The 16,247-nt window shown below is 33.0% G+C and overlaps 3 protein-coding genes and 1 long non-coding RNA gene across 5 annotated transcripts; all 4 read left to right on the forward strand.

Annotated features, from left to right (window-relative positions):
• The first annotated feature begins 1,388 nt into the window (after positions 1-1,388).
• LOC135146350 (uncharacterized) lies at positions 1,389-2,256 on the forward strand. The gene is made up of 3 exons (XR_010283798.1): positions 1,389-1,612; positions 1,685-1,828; positions 2,101-2,256. It is a non-coding gene; the product is annotated as an uncharacterized LOC135146350 (long non-coding RNA).
• A 3,818-nt stretch (positions 2,257-6,074) lies between these two features.
• LOC135146357 (uncharacterized) lies at positions 6,075-7,189 on the forward strand. The gene is made up of 2 exons (XM_064078523.1): positions 6,075-6,223; positions 6,274-7,189. The coding sequence occupies exons 1-2, from the start codon at positions 6,219-6,221 to the stop codon at positions 7,148-7,150; spliced, it is 882 nt and encodes a 293-aa protein (XP_063934593.1). The 5' UTR covers positions 6,075-6,218; the 3' UTR covers positions 7,151-7,189.
• A 473-nt stretch (positions 7,190-7,662) lies between these two features.
• Positions 7,663-10,987, forward strand: LOC135146362 (uncharacterized). The gene is made up of 23 exons (XM_064078529.1): positions 7,663-7,718; positions 7,789-7,883; positions 8,113-8,212; positions 8,264-8,313; positions 8,470-8,539; positions 8,599-8,678; positions 8,742-8,771; positions 8,823-8,877; positions 8,935-9,023; positions 9,079-9,136; positions 9,192-9,273; positions 9,330-9,406; positions 9,457-9,523; positions 9,582-9,682; positions 9,744-9,855; positions 9,904-9,947; positions 10,003-10,052; positions 10,108-10,182; positions 10,244-10,300; positions 10,363-10,458; positions 10,528-10,615; positions 10,674-10,722; positions 10,776-10,987. Exons 2-23 carry the CDS (start codon positions 7,809-7,811, stop codon positions 10,894-10,896), a joined length of 1,626 nt encoding a protein of 541 aa, XP_063934599.1. The 5' UTR covers positions 7,663-7,718; positions 7,789-7,808; the 3' UTR covers positions 10,897-10,987.
• A 2,674-nt stretch (positions 10,988-13,661) lies between these two features.
• On the forward strand, positions 13,662-14,519 carry LOC135146351 (uncharacterized). 2 transcript variants are annotated; one of them, XM_064078516.1, is made up of 4 exons: positions 13,662-13,790; positions 13,866-13,991; positions 14,057-14,147; positions 14,398-14,519. In XM_064078516.1, the coding sequence occupies exons 1-4, from the start codon at positions 13,710-13,712 to the stop codon at positions 14,457-14,459; spliced, it is 360 nt and encodes a 119-aa protein (XP_063934586.1). In that variant the 5' UTR covers positions 13,662-13,709; the 3' UTR covers positions 14,460-14,519. The 2 variants fall into 2 exon arrangements, with proteins under 2 accessions (XP_063934586.1, XP_063934587.1); XM_064078517.1 differs by having other exon boundaries at positions 13,662-13,751.
• Positions 14,520-16,247: the final 1,728 nt, after the last annotated feature.

A 16,247-nucleotide genomic window follows, 5' to 3' on the forward strand; every position in this document is an offset into this window, starting at 1 on the left:
GGAGGATTATCTTTACATTAGATATATATGAGATTGCTTTAGCACAAGCTTAAAGCTAGTGTGTGCGCTATCACCCCGTCGGGAGCTCGTAAATTCGGTGTCTCTTTTACTACCCGATCGAGCACCAGGGGATATCGTAAATAGTAATAAATAAAAGCAATTATAAATTTTTGTAGTTTGTTAAACGTTCTCGTTGCTAACAAGAAAACCTAAGTTAATACTCACCAAGAGTTTTTAAATAACTTTTTTGGACCCTTTCTTATATATCTGCCGCTAAACTAAATTCACAAACTTTACATAAGTATTAGTTTGGGATCAAAATAGTTTTCTCTAGAACGTAAACTTTTAACCATACATTTTCAGATTAATTATACAAAGTTGTATGTAATATTTTTTTTAGCTTAAGCTTACACCTAAGGTAATTTTCTATGGTTTATACAAAGTTTACATAAATAATTAATTATATTATTTTTTAACTAAAGCTCCCGAGTTATATGACGGAAACTTTCTGTTAATTAAGGCTTTATTTAGCGCTTGTCTTTACAATATTATATAACCGTCTTTGTCCTCCGAAAAAGGTTTGCAGGTTTAATCTAAAGTTAAATTTCAGAAAAGTTTGCTGTTATCCACTTTATTATAATGCTGCCTTTCTGTTAGAATGCGCATAAAGAAGGTAAACATCATAGTTTAATACCTTATTATTTTTAGATTTATTTAAATTGTAAAACATTGACTGTCTTTAGATAAAACAAAGCTCAAAACTTATTGTATTGTTCATTCCTACGTTATTAGGAAAATATACTACTCAAATCACTGCTACTTTGATTATGGCAAAGTAAAAAAGAATAACAATTTTCTTAACGTAAAATTATTTGTAATATTTTGGTTAGGTCATTTTTAAGTTACAATACAATAGATAAGATAAGAGCGTTTTGACCCCCAATTTAACTTAGCAATGTAAAATCCTTGCTCTTTCATTCCTTTTCCTATAAAGAGAGACTGTCTCATTGTTTACACAAGAACCGCTAAAGAATTCAGATATATTTTCTTTAATTAGTGTCTCTTTACCATATTGCGTAGTCTTATTTTTATATACGACTGAATTGGGGATAAACTTTTCTTTACAATAGTATAAGGAGAGAAATAATAAACGCAAAGTAATAAAAAAATGCAAATTAATTATTTCCTTGACCCTCTTGGTAAGGAAAAAAAAAGAGATACTATGCGCCTGGACTCACAGCACTCGAGAAAGCAATCAATTCTGTTCAATAACGTGAGGGGACTTTAGCTTAATGGTTCCTGGTATCTAAGATTTATGCACCATAATACTTTTTTGAATAGAAGCCTTAAAAATTACTATCTTGACAGTAATAAATCAAAATATTCAGAAAGTAAGCGTTATCTTTCAGAAGAAGCAATATTTGACTCTAATGGGTTTCAAAATAAAAGTTTTCTTGAAAGCAACCTCCCTTTCTCAAAAAAGCAAGAACTTACAATAACTTTTAATCATTTTAAAAGATGGTATAATAGTTTAGAGCCGACACTTCACCAAAGCTTAAATGAACAAGACTTATATATTCTTTCGCTGTTCGTTGCAACTCGTTTTAACCAGGTTACTTTAATAAATTTAAATCTTTTAAACGAAATTTGAAGATGTAAATATTAATTAAAAACAAACTTATAGATTCAAAAATTACTTATAAAGTTAGAGGAAGAACAGCACGAAAAAGAAAGGGACTTGTTTAATATAAGACAAATACGAGTTGATGAGAATCGCCAACAAGTCGAAGATCTGAAGGAATCTAATCCAAGTATAACTGAGGAGGAAGTTATACTTACTACTTTTCTTTGACTCGAGCACTTATCAAAAAAATTTTAAATTATTTTTACAGTTATCTGTTTCTAAATTTTAAATTTTTGTTTATATAAATTAATAAAACCTTTTTTTTTAACAGTGGAAATTTAACATATTAAGCGGTTTAAGTAAAAATATTTATAACTAAACTTGGGTGTTAAATTAATTTTTTTTCAGTTTTACGCTACATTCTATAAGCTTTTGAAGATTAAACTATAATTTTTTTTTTTTGTATCGATTCACAGCTTGATAAATTAAAATCTTCTCTGGATAGAGAGCTTTGTGAACTAGATAAAACTATTATCTGTGAATTGGACCATATTTGCTTAAACCAACTGATAGCTTTAAGAGACGCTCAAGTACCGCTTTTTCGAGTGACTTACAGAGCCGAAGACTTGAAACTATATAAATCTTTACTTCTATGCATTCAAAGTTTTGTAGGTAAATCTTACAAAAATTGTACTTGACTTAAGTTTTACAAATAAAGCTATTCGCTGTTTTTACATTTTAAAAGTTGAATTAGAGAATGTGCATTGAGCAATTAAAAAGTAGTAATGATGGAACTTTAAAATCTACTAAGAATTTTAGTGACTTAATAAAAAGACGGGGGTGCACCTTTGAAATTTCTTTAAAACTTAGGTTCACCGCTACTTTTAATAACTGTTTGTGACGAGCTGTTGTAAGAAAATTTTTGCCCAGTGTTGGCCTCCGTAGTTGATTTAACAAGAGTGGGTATAAAAAGGCGATATTCTTCTTCATATGATAATATTTAACTTAGATTTACAAAAATAACTACAGGTTGCAGTAACTTAGGGGAGTTGTTTTATCCATTAATACACAACTTTTTTACGTTATCACGTAATTTAGTGCAACTTTTTAAGACAGCAGTTTGATAGCAAATACGAAATTCTGTCTTACCTTAACTGTATTCGTTTTTAACAAAGTTCTTTTTATTTAATTTTATTTAAAAGTTAAAGTTACATACTTGTGCAGGTAGTCAACTTTATTTATAAAACAAAAATTAAACTTTAAAAGTGTAATAATGAAACTCTCTATTTAGTGTTAACGCTCTGTATTTCTGTTCTATGGAAGTTAACCAGCTTTGATAAACATATGACTTGTAAATTTCACAAAACATTTCAAGAGGAACCATGGTTAACAGTAACTGCTTAAGTATTATACTTATGAACCCTTCAAGATCATAAACAGTGTTTTTCGAGTTATTTTAGTCACAGTGGTCCCTTGTCTATTTATTTTACTATGTCGAAATCATTGTCTTTTCTATTAAATATTAAACCGGCTGGTCAAAAGTTTTTACTTTAGTAGAAAGTGTCAATACCGTTGGTCTTTACCAAACAGCGTATAATTTTTTTTAAAATAGTTTTGCAACAGTACAAGAAACTTATCTTTCTGGCAAGAATCTTTAGAGATTCACGTGTTTACTCCCCGCTATGGCAAGGGCAGATGATATGATAAACTTAGTTGGTAATGCGAGTAACCTTTTACCACAAAAAGAATAAATCTTTCTTACAATTTTGACGCCAAGCATAGCCATGAGTGTTTTTAACGATCCTTTATCATCCATCTTCAAGGAATGTTACAATTCTTTCACCACCGTTTTCATATTGCAGTAGTATTTCGGACACAACGTTGTAAAGTATAACGCGAAACTTATTTAATTCGAATATGTACTAAAATTAAAAATACTATTTTCCGGCATAAAGTTATTTTCTAAGTACACAAACGATTAATCAAGTGCAGGTCAGCACAGTTGTATATATTTTTTGACCTTACACGCTTTTTCCTGTTGGACAGAAATAGTTTAATTTAAGACCATTCTCTGCTAAGCCCCAAATAATTGTGGAAGACAACTTTGTTATCACAAAAATTATTAACTTGAAATTGAGTTTTAGCTTATAAAGTTATCGTTAACCCTCCCTGTCAAGGACTCATAGAGAACGTAGTTAGTTTAAGTGCAATCTTAATTCACTCTTAATTTTTTTGTAATAATAGTGAATTTGTCGTGGTCAAAGAACCTGAATAACTTTAAATTCTTAATTAATTTTAAATCTACCTATTATTTCATTAAAAAGTCACCCCTGGCCGCCAAAAATTGGTTAATAATGGTCACTCCTATGGACCTTGACAAAGGCCCATGCAAAAATTCCCAGCCTGGTGCTACCCCTAGGCTATTAATCTGCTCTTCCTGTAAATCATAAAGTCTGCCCTAAGAAGCAGTTAAAAAAAACTGCGTTCACAATTATTTAAAATCATAAAAAGAGAAGATTCAAGCAAAGCTTTAGCGCTCTTTAGTTTTTCATAAGGCAAAATTTTATAAAGTAAACCAGGATTGTACTTAATTGGTAAGTAAACATATTTTCCTTTGCTATGAATTAATATTACAGAACTTTGAAAAAGAAACACGTATAAAAGATGGTGTAATACATGCTACAGTTTAATATATACTTAACAACTTATAAGACAAAGAGTTAATTAAAAAATATTGTTTAATTTTTCAAAAGGTTTATTTATATGTATACGCCATTAAACCTAAAAAAATTGAAGTTGTTTTTTTAAACAACTTAATTAAGTGATAATAATAAATAGAAAGAAGGTCACTAAAACTAGGAGGAACCACTTTAAACAGTAAAATGGGATAGACATACAGGGCTGCAGCTATGAACGTACACATATAGTGAGAGTAGGAATTATAAGAAAGTATGCCTCAGCTTTTATAAAGTATGTAAAGTAGACCGATGGTGGTATTGTTAATAACGGTCCTAAGACGTCAACAAAATGCGATCTTGTTCATTAGCAAACAATCAGTAATGCACCTTAAAAGTTTAGAAAAATCTCCCATCTAGTTTTTGCTTTACAACCCCTATTATTTAAAAAAAGATTTTTTTGAGACTAAACATGCGGTTAAAGGAGGTGAGAAATTATAACAGAACCAGAAAGAATATATGTTCTATTAAAAAAAAAATTAGCCCTCTTTATAAATTATCCTCAAATAAAAAGGTAATATCGCCCGCACCCCTTAACTTAAAACTGCAAAGAAAAATATAGTTTTTGTTACAACTTTGTAGTAGTACTAATCAGTGAGGGAAATGGGGGTTGCAATAAGCGTAACGGTTCTTCGCTTTAACTTTAAAGTGACACAAATAGCTCGTGTTTCCGATTTTTATCAGTTCCTTCTAGTCTGAATATAATGGCCGCAATAGTAAAAATTAACGTTCTAAAGTCTTTATTAAATTTAGTTTTAAAATCTAAGGAAAGACTGTGCTGGTCTTATATATGCTCGGGTAAATCACTTACCAAGTTTCTAATTTCTAGGCTCTGTCTATAAAATAACCGAAGTGCTATCGTAAATCCTTGACAAGCTCAATCAATTTCACTTTTGAGTATTAAATCTTTTAATTGCGTAAATCACTTTATTATATCGCTTTATAAAAAATTATTTTACCACTTTTTTTGGCAAAACTATAGTGATATTTAGGAAGAATATTGTTAAACGGGTTATTGTTCGTATAACTAAATATAGTACACGCTTAAATATATATCTTTAAATATAAACGCCCGCTTACAAAATACCATTTGCAAATATTTTATTAATAAGCTTTACAACCTTTAGAGCTGTCACCTCTTCCCCCCTTAACTAAAAGCATAAAACCCCAAGCTTTCCCAAAGAGAAACTTCAAGAAAAAACAAAAAATAATAATAAAAAAGGTTTTTAAACTAACTAAGATAATTGGTCAAAATAGTACTTTGGAAAACTCTATAAAAAGTTTCCAAAGCGTACTGTTATTGTTAGTTTGTGGTCGATAGTAGCGACATCCAAACCTCCCAAACGTCGCGAATGACCGTGGGCCTGAGTCAGTGGCCGTAACTCCATCAACCTATTCCTCCAATAAAATTAGTTTTTTGTTAGACAGATTTCAGGACATTTATTTTTCTTTGTAATAATGCTTAACTTATATCCTTTGTTTAATATAAGTACTATAAAGAAAATAGAACTGCGCCTTTATTAAACTTTTACAACCAGCTCTGTCATTGGGACATGCAGTGTATAAAGGTTTAAACCTTACTAGTGGTTTACGTTTTGCTTTGTATTGTATCTTAATTAGCAGATACTTTTTTAGGAAAACCACAGAAATACACGGGAAATTCGTATATATATGTTACGTCTGAAGTCTGCCGTGAATCGTAATTGAATCCGTTGGCTCCCTGTGTGCTCGCTTACGCCTTGGGTCATTTTGCCCTCTTTAGTGTTCTGTTTGTTGCTTCGTTTAACTTTTCCTTTGGCTTGGGTTTTTGTGGTTTTCGAGTGTCATTAAGGCGCCTTTTGTTTAAGCATTTTTTTGTAATGAGGTAAATAAATTTATTTCGGTAATGAAATGTTTTACTCTTTGTTTATACAGATTACTTTTAGTTCTTCCGTGCCTCCTTGCCATTTTTCAAATAGCGCTCGCAACAGAGGAAAGAGCTATCCCCCGGAATCTAGGGACCTTCACGGGAGATGCTGGTTGTGGTCTTACAACAGGCCTGGTTACCTTAGTCAGCGGGAAGACCGTTTTAATCCAAGATCTTAGATATAATAGAGGGGACAGTGTTGCCAGATGGGCTTTAAGCGACACCTTTAAAGTTTCTAGTATATCAGCTCCACGGGTGAAAGAGCTTAGAAACCCAGTAAGCGGTCGACATGATAACGACGTTACCATAAGAAGCCGAAATTCGCTATTTACCACTTATCAATACCTAATTTTCATCTGTGAATCTGAGAAGAAAAGTGATTTTGCTTACCTTTCCCTAAAAGGTAAATCCGTGAATTTCGAACCTAGCGAACTCCAACCTCGAAAGCTGGAAGGATTTGCTGTAAGTAACAGCACCGTTTTTAAAATTGGATTTGTGACACTAATCAACAAGAACAGAATTGTAATAGAAGACTTTCACGTTGAGGGCACCTTAGACCCCTCTGTTCACTGGATCCTTACTAACTCCTCTAAAGTATTAGAAAAAAACGTGCTTGACTGGAGTAAAAATGATTTTAAGATAACTGATGGTATAAAAAATGTTGAAAGAGACGGAGACATAATTGTAAAAAGTAGTGAAGGTTATTTTCAAGAGGCTCAATACCTGGCTTTATACTCTATAATTGAGAAAAAAGTCTTGGTTTACATTGAACTGCAAAGTAATTCCAAAAAAGGGAATTCGCCATTATGGTCGCTGAAGGGGATGTTGCTTACTAAGGTTTGTGTTGTCTTGCTTGCACTTCTACCTGTTCTGCTTTCTAGTTAAAAGAATGTTACCAATAAACTATATTGTCACTCTGGTTAACTTTATATTAACTAAGTAAGCCCCTAAAGGGTGGTAATCGCTTTTAGTTTAAATATCAGAGGCTAAGTTACTATTTATAAACTTAGTTTTCCCCTCGCCCGTCCACTCATTGTTACTATAAATATTTTAAAAAAATTTTAAAAAGATTACAACAAATTATACTATATGTTGAAGGCGTCAGGAAAGTCAAAGATATTGTTTTTATTATAAATAAAGCCTAAAAAACTTTATACGACAAAGTTTTCAATTAGATGACATATATTTTTAAAACATCTTACATTTAAACAATAGCTAGTAACTCAGTCGACTAACAGTTACTGCACGCTAACCTTTGCCTGGGCTAATCGGTTGCGATATATGACTTTTTATCGTTAGCTGTCCGCTAAAACTCAATACCTTTCTGCCCCCTAAAGTGGGCAATTACTTTATGGCGTGGTGAAAAGTTTAACTCTGTATAGATAAAAAAAACTTCAGCTTGAGGTTGCCGAGGTTCTGGTAGCTAATTTATAAAGAAGTGTATACTTTTTAGGTTTCCGCTAAAGCTTATAATAGTTAACATTTGGTGTTTTCATAATAAAGAATATTTATTCTATAATTAGATACGATCAATATTGTTAAAATGGTAAAATATAATATGGAAAGCCTTAAATATTGGTTTAAAGAATGGAGAAAAAATGATCGGTCAACTAAAGGGGTGTGTTAATTTTTATGAAAATCTGCAAAATTAGAATATTTGTATTAACTTAATTGCATCTAAAACTAAAACTTTAGCAGAGAATTGAGCTCATTTATATTTCATTGCTACAATTATTTACTGTTCTTTCGTATGTATAAATTATTTAAACCCCTCGCAGCTTTTTAAAGTTAAAGTATAGTTCGTTAATTATTAAAAATTTTTTTAATCTTCTAATCCTTTCTTTCAGGTTTCTGTATATATTCCAAGCCACTTTAGCTTCAGAGCTTTGTTTAATTTCATAGGCCCGGGATTGCTAATATCTATAGCTTACTTGGATCCAGGAAATTGTAATATAAAAAGATTATTTGTTCTCCTGTGATTGTACAATATGCACGTAGTATTAGCGGATATTCAAGCCGGAGCTTCTTTCAATTATAGCTTAATCTGGGTAGTATCGTGAAAATTTTACTTATTAGTCAAAACCTATTGCTTTTATAAATCTTTATAGTAAAATAAATTCGATAAAAAATACTCTAGATAATATATAAATTTTTATAGTTAAAGTTTTTTAAAAATTCTTTTTAACACTTTATGGGCTTATTAGGTTCTCTTCTGTTCAACATTTCTAGGTTTCTTATTGCAAATATTATCAGCACGGCTGGGAATTGTTACTGGTTTACCACTTTTTTCAAAAAGTAAAATGCATTACTAATATAAAATCTACTTTCTCAAGGAAAGCATTTAGCTTTGGTGTGCAGAGAAGAGTATGGCGATCGCACTTTCCTGACGATCTGTTTGTGGCTTGTGTCAGAGGTTCCCTGCTATTTTCAAACACCTTAATTTATTATTTAATTCATCTTGCTATTGTTTTATTAGATTGCAGTGATTGCCTCTGACATCCCGGAGGTAAACTTACTTTTATCTAAACTTTATATTTAAGTTTGGTATAATATGAAGGTTGTGGGAAGTGCATTTGGGTTGATGCTCTTGCTCGGGACGCCCCTTTGGCTTGGTGTTGCGTGTTTGCTAAGCTCATGATATGCTTACTAAAGTTTTTCTTATTTTTTAGGGGTGCTGGTGGTAAGCTTAAACACTTTTGTTTTTCTCGGGATCCAATATTTTGGCATACGAAAGCTCGAATATCTTATTTCCTTTTTGGTATAAATCTTTTAAGCTTCTGCGTTTGTCTTACACGCGGACTTTTTGTTTTTAGATCAGTATCATTGCAGGCTGCTTTTGCTTTGAAGCTTTGATATCGCCCATCGAATACGGTAAAGTTACAAACACTCCTGCGTAGGCCTTTATGAGAACATCCCGTGTCACTAGGAATAGCAGAGTGTCCTTCAGAAAGCGAATGGAAATCCCTTTTAAACTGTACTAACTCCACGCTTTGCCCCCCGAATTACTGGTACTTTTTACAAGATTCTAGATAAATTTATAAACGTGATGGCTATTTTTTAAAAGCGGATCGCTTTGGGGTGGCTTTATCCCCCGTTTTTTTATTGATCAGCAAATGCTTTTCATAGCAACCTCTTTGATTGGTGTGTGTTATACGTGACTTTTATAAGGCTTCGTTACCACTTTTTAAAAGGAGCTGTAGTGATGCCGCACAATTTGTTTCTCCACTCAGCGCTGGTTCTCAGTCGAAAAATCGATAGGCATTTCTTTTCTAAGAAAAACTAAATTAATTTCTTTATTGATTTTTCACAAGAACAGAAGAAACCCTGAGGAGGTTGGTTGGGCCGATTTCTACAGCATGCTGGAATGCTCTTTAGCTATTGGGATTTCATGTTTTATTAATCTTGCGGTCACTATGGGTAATCCCGCGGTGTTTGTCCCTCTCACGCAGCTTTTCCCAGTACTTGCGTTGGATAATAGTGGCCGCCTCCGTATACTATCCGAGCAAGAGCAACGGCTATCGCGTGCCGCCGAATCTGGGGGAAATCGGTTTTTTGGAGGCGGGCTCTTTGCTACAGTCGGCGCTGGGAAGGTCCACTTTTCATTTCATGTCTTTCGATTTTTTTCTTAAGATGCTTAGAAAAATTGCTCCCGTCTTGTTTGGGGTTGCCCTCCTAGCGTCAGGTCTCCTTTATGAGGATCTTTGTCCTTCTTTCCTCTAAAAATAATTATTTATAAGGCCAAAGCTCAACTGTTACGGGGACGTACGCCGGACAATTCGTTATGGAGGTTTTTAATTTAGTTAATTTTTGTATTTTGACATTTAAAATTCTTTATGTCAAAGGGATTCATCGATATTAAAATTACTGCGTGGCTTCGCAACATTCTTACTCGGTGCCTGACTGTCATCCCGAGCTTGGTTTTTTGGTGCGTAGCTAAATCGTAGTCGCCGTGCTGAATCCCACTTCTTGCGTAAACAGACCATCTGTCTTCTTAATGGAAAAGACGGCGCAAACAGACTAATCATTGCCTCTTCCGTACTTTTTTTTTTTCGTTATAATAAAATTCGCAGCAAAAATCAATGAAGAAACTGTAACAGGTAGTGTTGTCGTTCCAGTTACCGTTTGCTCTGATTCCTTTACTAAAGTTTACTTCGAGCGAAAAGATTATGAACGTGCACAAGAACTCCAAAGCGGTAACTTTTTTTAGCTACAAGAAAAATTCTACTATTCAAATTAACCGTTGCCACCTGTAATTAATTTAGATGAAAATCACATGCGTTGTCCTTGCGGGTATCGTGCTGTTTGCTAACTTTGCAATGATCTACTCTTCAGTTATCGTTTCTTTGAAAGGTATATTTTTTTCGAGTTAATTAAGAAACTTTATGTACTCCCATTGCCCATTTTTTAGCGTCTTTACTCAGTGGGCTTGCTACAGTTGTATACTTTGGATGCATTTTGTAAGCGAGCTTCATAACTCGAATTTGAACTGGCGCTTTTTCACATTCTTCAGGTACATTGCATGCAGACCCGTTTCGCTCGGGCCAGCTGGTAGTTACAGCGCTCTCAATGAAGCCACGGAGATTTTGACGGAGAGCTTCGGGTCTTCAGCTGATTCATCTTCGGGGACTTGAACGGGAGCCGTAAAATATTTAATTAGAGCGCTCGTCAGCTACACCAGCTTATACCTGCAAACTTGTTTGGTTGAATTCCCTCAAAACTTACTGTTGTTAAATTTCTATCTGCTACTTAAAATAAATAAAACGATATAAACTGTCTTTTGTGCTGAGGTCCAATTTTTTTTAGTAAAGCTTAACTTCATTGCCCTTAATAAGTGAGCATAAACGTAATTAGGCCTTCTTAGTTAGATTTGGTTTATTAGAGTTCAACTAAATTTCTGTGTTGCTTCCTTTAATCCACTACTAAAAACTTCTTAGAATAGACACTAATAAAGTGTATTGCTTTACTTAAGTAACTCTCAATCACGTCTAGAAATTATTTATTGTATTGGCATAGAGACTCACACACAAACAGGAATCTCCAATTGGTTTGATGCTTAAGAGTGTCGTTTCAACCTGTAAAAGTCAAATACCGAGTTTTTCTCAAGTTCTTGCTTTAAATTCCGAGCTATTTTAGAATGACGCGGCCAAAGTATCTACTCTCGCAGTTCTTATAAATACTGTAACGAATCTTTTAATAGGCATGCAGCAGCCATTTCCGTTTCCACTTGAGACCTTTTCAAACAGAATTTGTATAGAGCACTGGAAATGATTGTGTCAATCCCAGAACTCATGCGCTAAAGCGCTTATGGCTTAAATACAAAAAATATATTTTAATTGATTGTAGCTCAAGCATATGTTAGTATCTCGCTTACTGGGAGAAACTCCCTTCTGAAAGATTAAGTAAATTCTGTTTTACATCAATGCGAAGGAAATAAAAAGTGAAAAGATTCAGTGACCACTGGTAACTTTTTATTAGATATCTGGAAGTTTTTTTTATAAAATAGAGGACTCATAGGATTTCAAGACACTTTTACTTATATGACTACAGCGGATACAGTTTGTACGAGAACTTCAAAGTAGGGAGGGAATAAGAATAAAAAATACAATAATTGTCTCCTCCTAGGAAATGCAAAATTAAAAAAACAGAAGTCCTTATATCTACTCCACAGAGCACTTTATGTTATTCACTTCACTTAAGCTAGTCAACTTGCCTTTGCGCAACTTTTAGTTCTGTAATCAATTCGATTAAAAATACTAGGAAACAGGATCTCCCGTTAGCACCGAATTTTATTAAACTCCTGGATGGACACAATTAAGTCCGTTGTACCTAAACTACCACGGCAAACAAAGGACTCAAGTAAATTATATGATAAACTGGATACACTTCAAGGTCTAATATTGGCAAATAGGTTTAAACTGTTAAAAAGTAAACATAAAGATTCAAGCTTGAAAGGTAGACTAAAAAGAGCTATACCAGTTCAGTTTGCTGGCATCACTTAAAACCTGAAATGTAACACTTTTAGCGTAAAGTAAAACCTCAGGATATAAACTAGGCCTTCTTACAAAAGCGATATTCGACAAGTCAATGTACTTAATCAATTTTTTTTTTAAAGTATCGAAGTAACAGGCCAGGGTAAATGAACAGTAAAACTTAGCTATGATCGGGCGATAATTGCATCGTCCAAACGTGGATAGCGTCTATACCTTCATAATAATCTAACATCCAAAAAAATACCAAGCGACCTCGCTGCTCACGATTTTGGCGTTTCTACTACACAATATGTCAAGGTTTTTTCGACGCAAAGCTTCCTTCACGTGGCTGTAGAAGACAAAACGCCGATGTCACTATGCTTTGGCCCTCTCGCAGTTATTAGCAAACTCCTCAAAGCTTTTGGCAATGTATAGTCTAGTGATCATCGCACTCGACGCAGCGTGGAACGTGTCAGCGCAGGCAACGGTGACACATTAGGCAGTTCCTGTTCATAACTTCCAGCAGACAACATAAAGTAACGCAGAGGCTGCCTATTCTTAATTCTTTGGAGGGTGGTAATTTGTTAATAGTCACTTGACGGGAAGAAAGATTAGATTTCACCACGCCATATATAGTGCACGCTCACTTAAAGTGGCAGGAAAATATAAAGGCCTTAAGTTCTAACAAGGAGTGAGACCTTCCAGCACGCGGTATCGCTCCAATGTTAGGGACGCTACAATTTTACGGTTCACAGCAGCAGACGAAAATTTACCTTTCTCGTCTTTTTTTTTGGGATTTTATCTTTGCGGAGTAAACTCACTCAGTATTTATGGGGGTGAGATTAATAACCCAACCATCAAAGATCGAAAAGAGTGTCTCACCAACGTTTATGCCTTAAATGCTGGTGACGACTAATCTCCAGACCGAAATGATGGATTGACATATTTGACCCTGTTAGGCAACTAATTTTTTTAATTTTTCAAACCAGACATATTCATTGTTTCGGTAATAATTTCTTTTAAATATTTAATGAAACTTACATATATTTGAGTAACCGTCTTGCTTATCTGACGTTAATTTATCAAAAATAATTTGTTCTGGTGTAATTTTTTTAAAGGCAATTTCTTAACACTACATGATGTTACTTTCTTAGGGTTGTAAAAAAATGCTTTATATGATAAGTATAGTATTCAACCGCATTGAGAGCTTGCTGGAGTCACCTTAACTAAATAAGCTACTTTCCTGGCCTTAAGAATGAAAAAGAAATGTTAAAAATACAATTAGTAGGCCAAGTATAAATTTTGCATATTTAGCAGTTGATTGCCCTATCAAATAAATTTCCTCTGCTGGGTTACTTGGAAGGTCTTTCCTCACTTTACTTGTCGTTTCTTTTTGCTTTTAGTTGTCTCTATTTTGGCCCATAAACTTTAAAATTTGTAATAAAAACACTTTAATTAGTTACTTTTCCGTAATAATGTCAGGAAACGCTGCCAGACGAATTTTATATAAAGCACAAGTTTATTTTTTATATATTGTGCTTTATTTCTATAAACTTGTATTTACATATATTTGTTCAACTTTTGCTACTAATGTTATTGCAATATGTTTCAAATAACACTTTTAATTCGAGGTTATTGATAAAACTTCCAGACCAACTTCCGGCCCATCTACTGCTTCCTATGAAGCAGATATTAGTTCTATGCCGGCGTGGATGCGTCGAGAGCCTAAAGTCCGCCGCAATCAAGCATTATTGCAAGTATACTTTTATATAGAAAACTTCTTTTCCAAATTATTTTAAAAAAACTTATTTTAATTTTATAGAAACACGCCGGTACACGACCTACTTATTTGCTTCTCGACAGAGATGTTTACATAAACAGAGCGGTTTATGCGCTGCTAATTGTAGGAACGGGTATGTTTTCTATGGCGCCTATGGGCTTAAAAGTCTTTTTAAGGCTTTATAGCAATTAAAATTTAAGGAGAGTATAATTTCAATAAGGTTGAGTCGATGTTTCCTTTTATCTTTAATAAAATATTTTGAGTGTCCACTTAATTTGTAGTTATTATTGAGCGTTAAAGTGGTTTGACTGATAGCCACACTAACTCTCAACAAATAAGCATCTTTTTATATTACTTACATTTTTTAAAAATCATATAAATAGGGCTCTCCATTTTTGAAGCGTACAACATGATTACCAAGTCAAATAAAAAACAAAGAGGATAGTTGAATAACGGAAAAATTCTAATAAATTTTTACTTTTTATTAAAAGAGTTTAAAGTCAAAGCTTCTCGTCTTTTTCAAACTTTTAATTAATGGTGATAAATAAGTGACCTTTTATTTATGTAATGAAATAAATATGCCCTTAATTGTATAATCTTACCTCAACTTATAATAATTATGAAAACCAAAACCAAAACACCCAATCTTTTGCTATTATTACTATAATTATATTATGAATAAAAAACTTATATTATCTATAATATACAAATAATCTCCATATTCTCTATCTCAGTAGACTTAATAAATCTTGATGCGCAGATATTAGGAGTTTGTCTTATAACTATAATTTTGCGTTAGTCTTAACAATTATAACGCGTACTTCCATCACTGACTTAACGAATCGTTATATATAACTTATAAGAAAACTGAATACATAAAAATAGATTTACTGCATAACTAATGATAGAATCTTTCAATATGTTTATACCGAATAAAAGCATGAAAAGTGCACTAATTTGGCTTGTTTAAAAACCTTAAATATTGTTTTTTACGGTAAGTAAGCTTGCAATAAGATGCTTTTATTGGCTCTCCTCCATTATCTTTTTGTTAAAAATAATCTATATTTCTCAAGGCTTATGCTCATAGAGCTTCTGCACTAAGTCGGCTAAATGTATGTTAAAATAAAAATTTATTTTTCCAAAAAGAAAGGACATTATTCTTAAAATATAAAAAATTATAAACTGACGGATAATAAAAAAACAACCACTTAAGAGTAATTTTTTCTACATAACTACAATAAAAAAGGTTGCTTGACAACATTCCTACGCTGTCAATGCATATTAAAAAGTAGTTGACAATGTAGTGAAAATTACCTCATTAAACAAAAACTTCAACTAAGTAAAAAAATATTATCAGGATTACCCGTTACTTTTTTAAGTGACGCACAGCAGGTTTCGGTGCAAAACTGCAATTTTATTAGTCAGCCGGGAGTTCTTATTAGACAAAATTCTTAAAATAAATTCTTTATAACAAAATTAAAAAAACCAATATAATGGCAAACTTGGAAAGTTGGGTGGTATAATAAAAGGTCGGGGGTTGATGAAAAGTTGGGTACAGAACCTGAAACGGAAAGGGTGTAAAGTACACTATTTCAACCAATTATATGCAGACCTACCTCAATTGGCACTAATAACCTAAACATGCGATTTGCGACAGATCAGCTAGTTAAAATAGAATTGAAAATTTATTAACAGAAAACCGCTATAGTACAAGGTACCTTTTCGGAAGTTAAAGGAGACAGATATAAAGTAACGTTTGATGATGGGAGAATATGTAATTTAGATATTGAAATCTCTAGCTTTAAAGGTGGTTGAAGAATATTTACCAAGTAACGCATAAGAAGTCTTTCTTTATTAAATATTCTTGTGAGAATATAGTAAAGGTTGTGCTGTAATGAATTAAAAATGAGAGTTAACTTTTTAAATATACTTTGCATCTGAGAGTGACATAAAAATTAGTAGTGGAATTTTAATATCCTTAAACGAGTATCCTGTTTCCTCTGAACTCGAAAAGCTCAGTTACTGCTCCGTCTTCTGCGAAAGCGGAATTTCTCGCTTTTTTTTATTGTGGTCAGCAAACAGTTAAAATTGATAACAACCCGCTATGAATATTGAAGATGATATGACTTGCAGACGTGAAATTCCTTATTCTAAAGGATCATATGGCTGATGAAGTGATTTTTTTTTTGAGATACTGCAAGAGTGAACACATGCTGACAGAGGCGCTTAGTAA

Source organism: Zophobas morio, unplaced genomic scaffold (genome assembly GCF_036711695.1).
Source record: "Zophobas morio isolate AGI-343-1 ecotype UQ-CSIRO unplaced genomic scaffold, CSIRO_AGI_Zmor_V1 ptg000224l, whole genome shotgun sequence".
NCBI classification, from domain to species: Eukaryota; Metazoa; Arthropoda; class Insecta; order Coleoptera; family Tenebrionidae; genus Zophobas; species Zophobas morio.

Excerpts from the sequence above, each read along its gene's own strand:
- LOC135146362 (XM_064078529.1), top strand. The coding sequence starts at position 7,809 with ATGGTAAAATATAATATGGAAAGCCTTAAATATTGGTTTAAAGAATGG. Across the intron at positions 7,884-8,112 it reads ATGATCGGTCAACTAAAGGG|GTTTCTGTATATATTCCAAG; the intron begins GTGTGTTAATTT and ends CCTTTCTTTCAG. Across the intron at positions 10,183-10,243 it reads TGACTGTCATCCCGAGCTTG|ACCATCTGTCTTCTTAATGG; the intron begins GTTTTTTGGTGC and ends TTGCGTAAACAG.
- LOC135146351 (XM_064078516.1), top strand. The coding sequence starts at position 13,710 with ATGTCAGGAAACGCTGCCAGACGAATTTTATATAAAGCACAAGTTTAT. Across the intron at positions 13,791-13,865 it reads TGCTTTATTTCTATAAACTT|GTTATTGATAAAACTTCCAG; the intron begins GTATTTACATAT and ends TTTTAATTCGAG. Across the intron at positions 14,148-14,397 it reads GCTGCTAATTGTAGGAACGG|GGCTCTCCATTTTTGAAGCG; the intron begins GTATGTTTTCTA and ends TCATATAAATAG.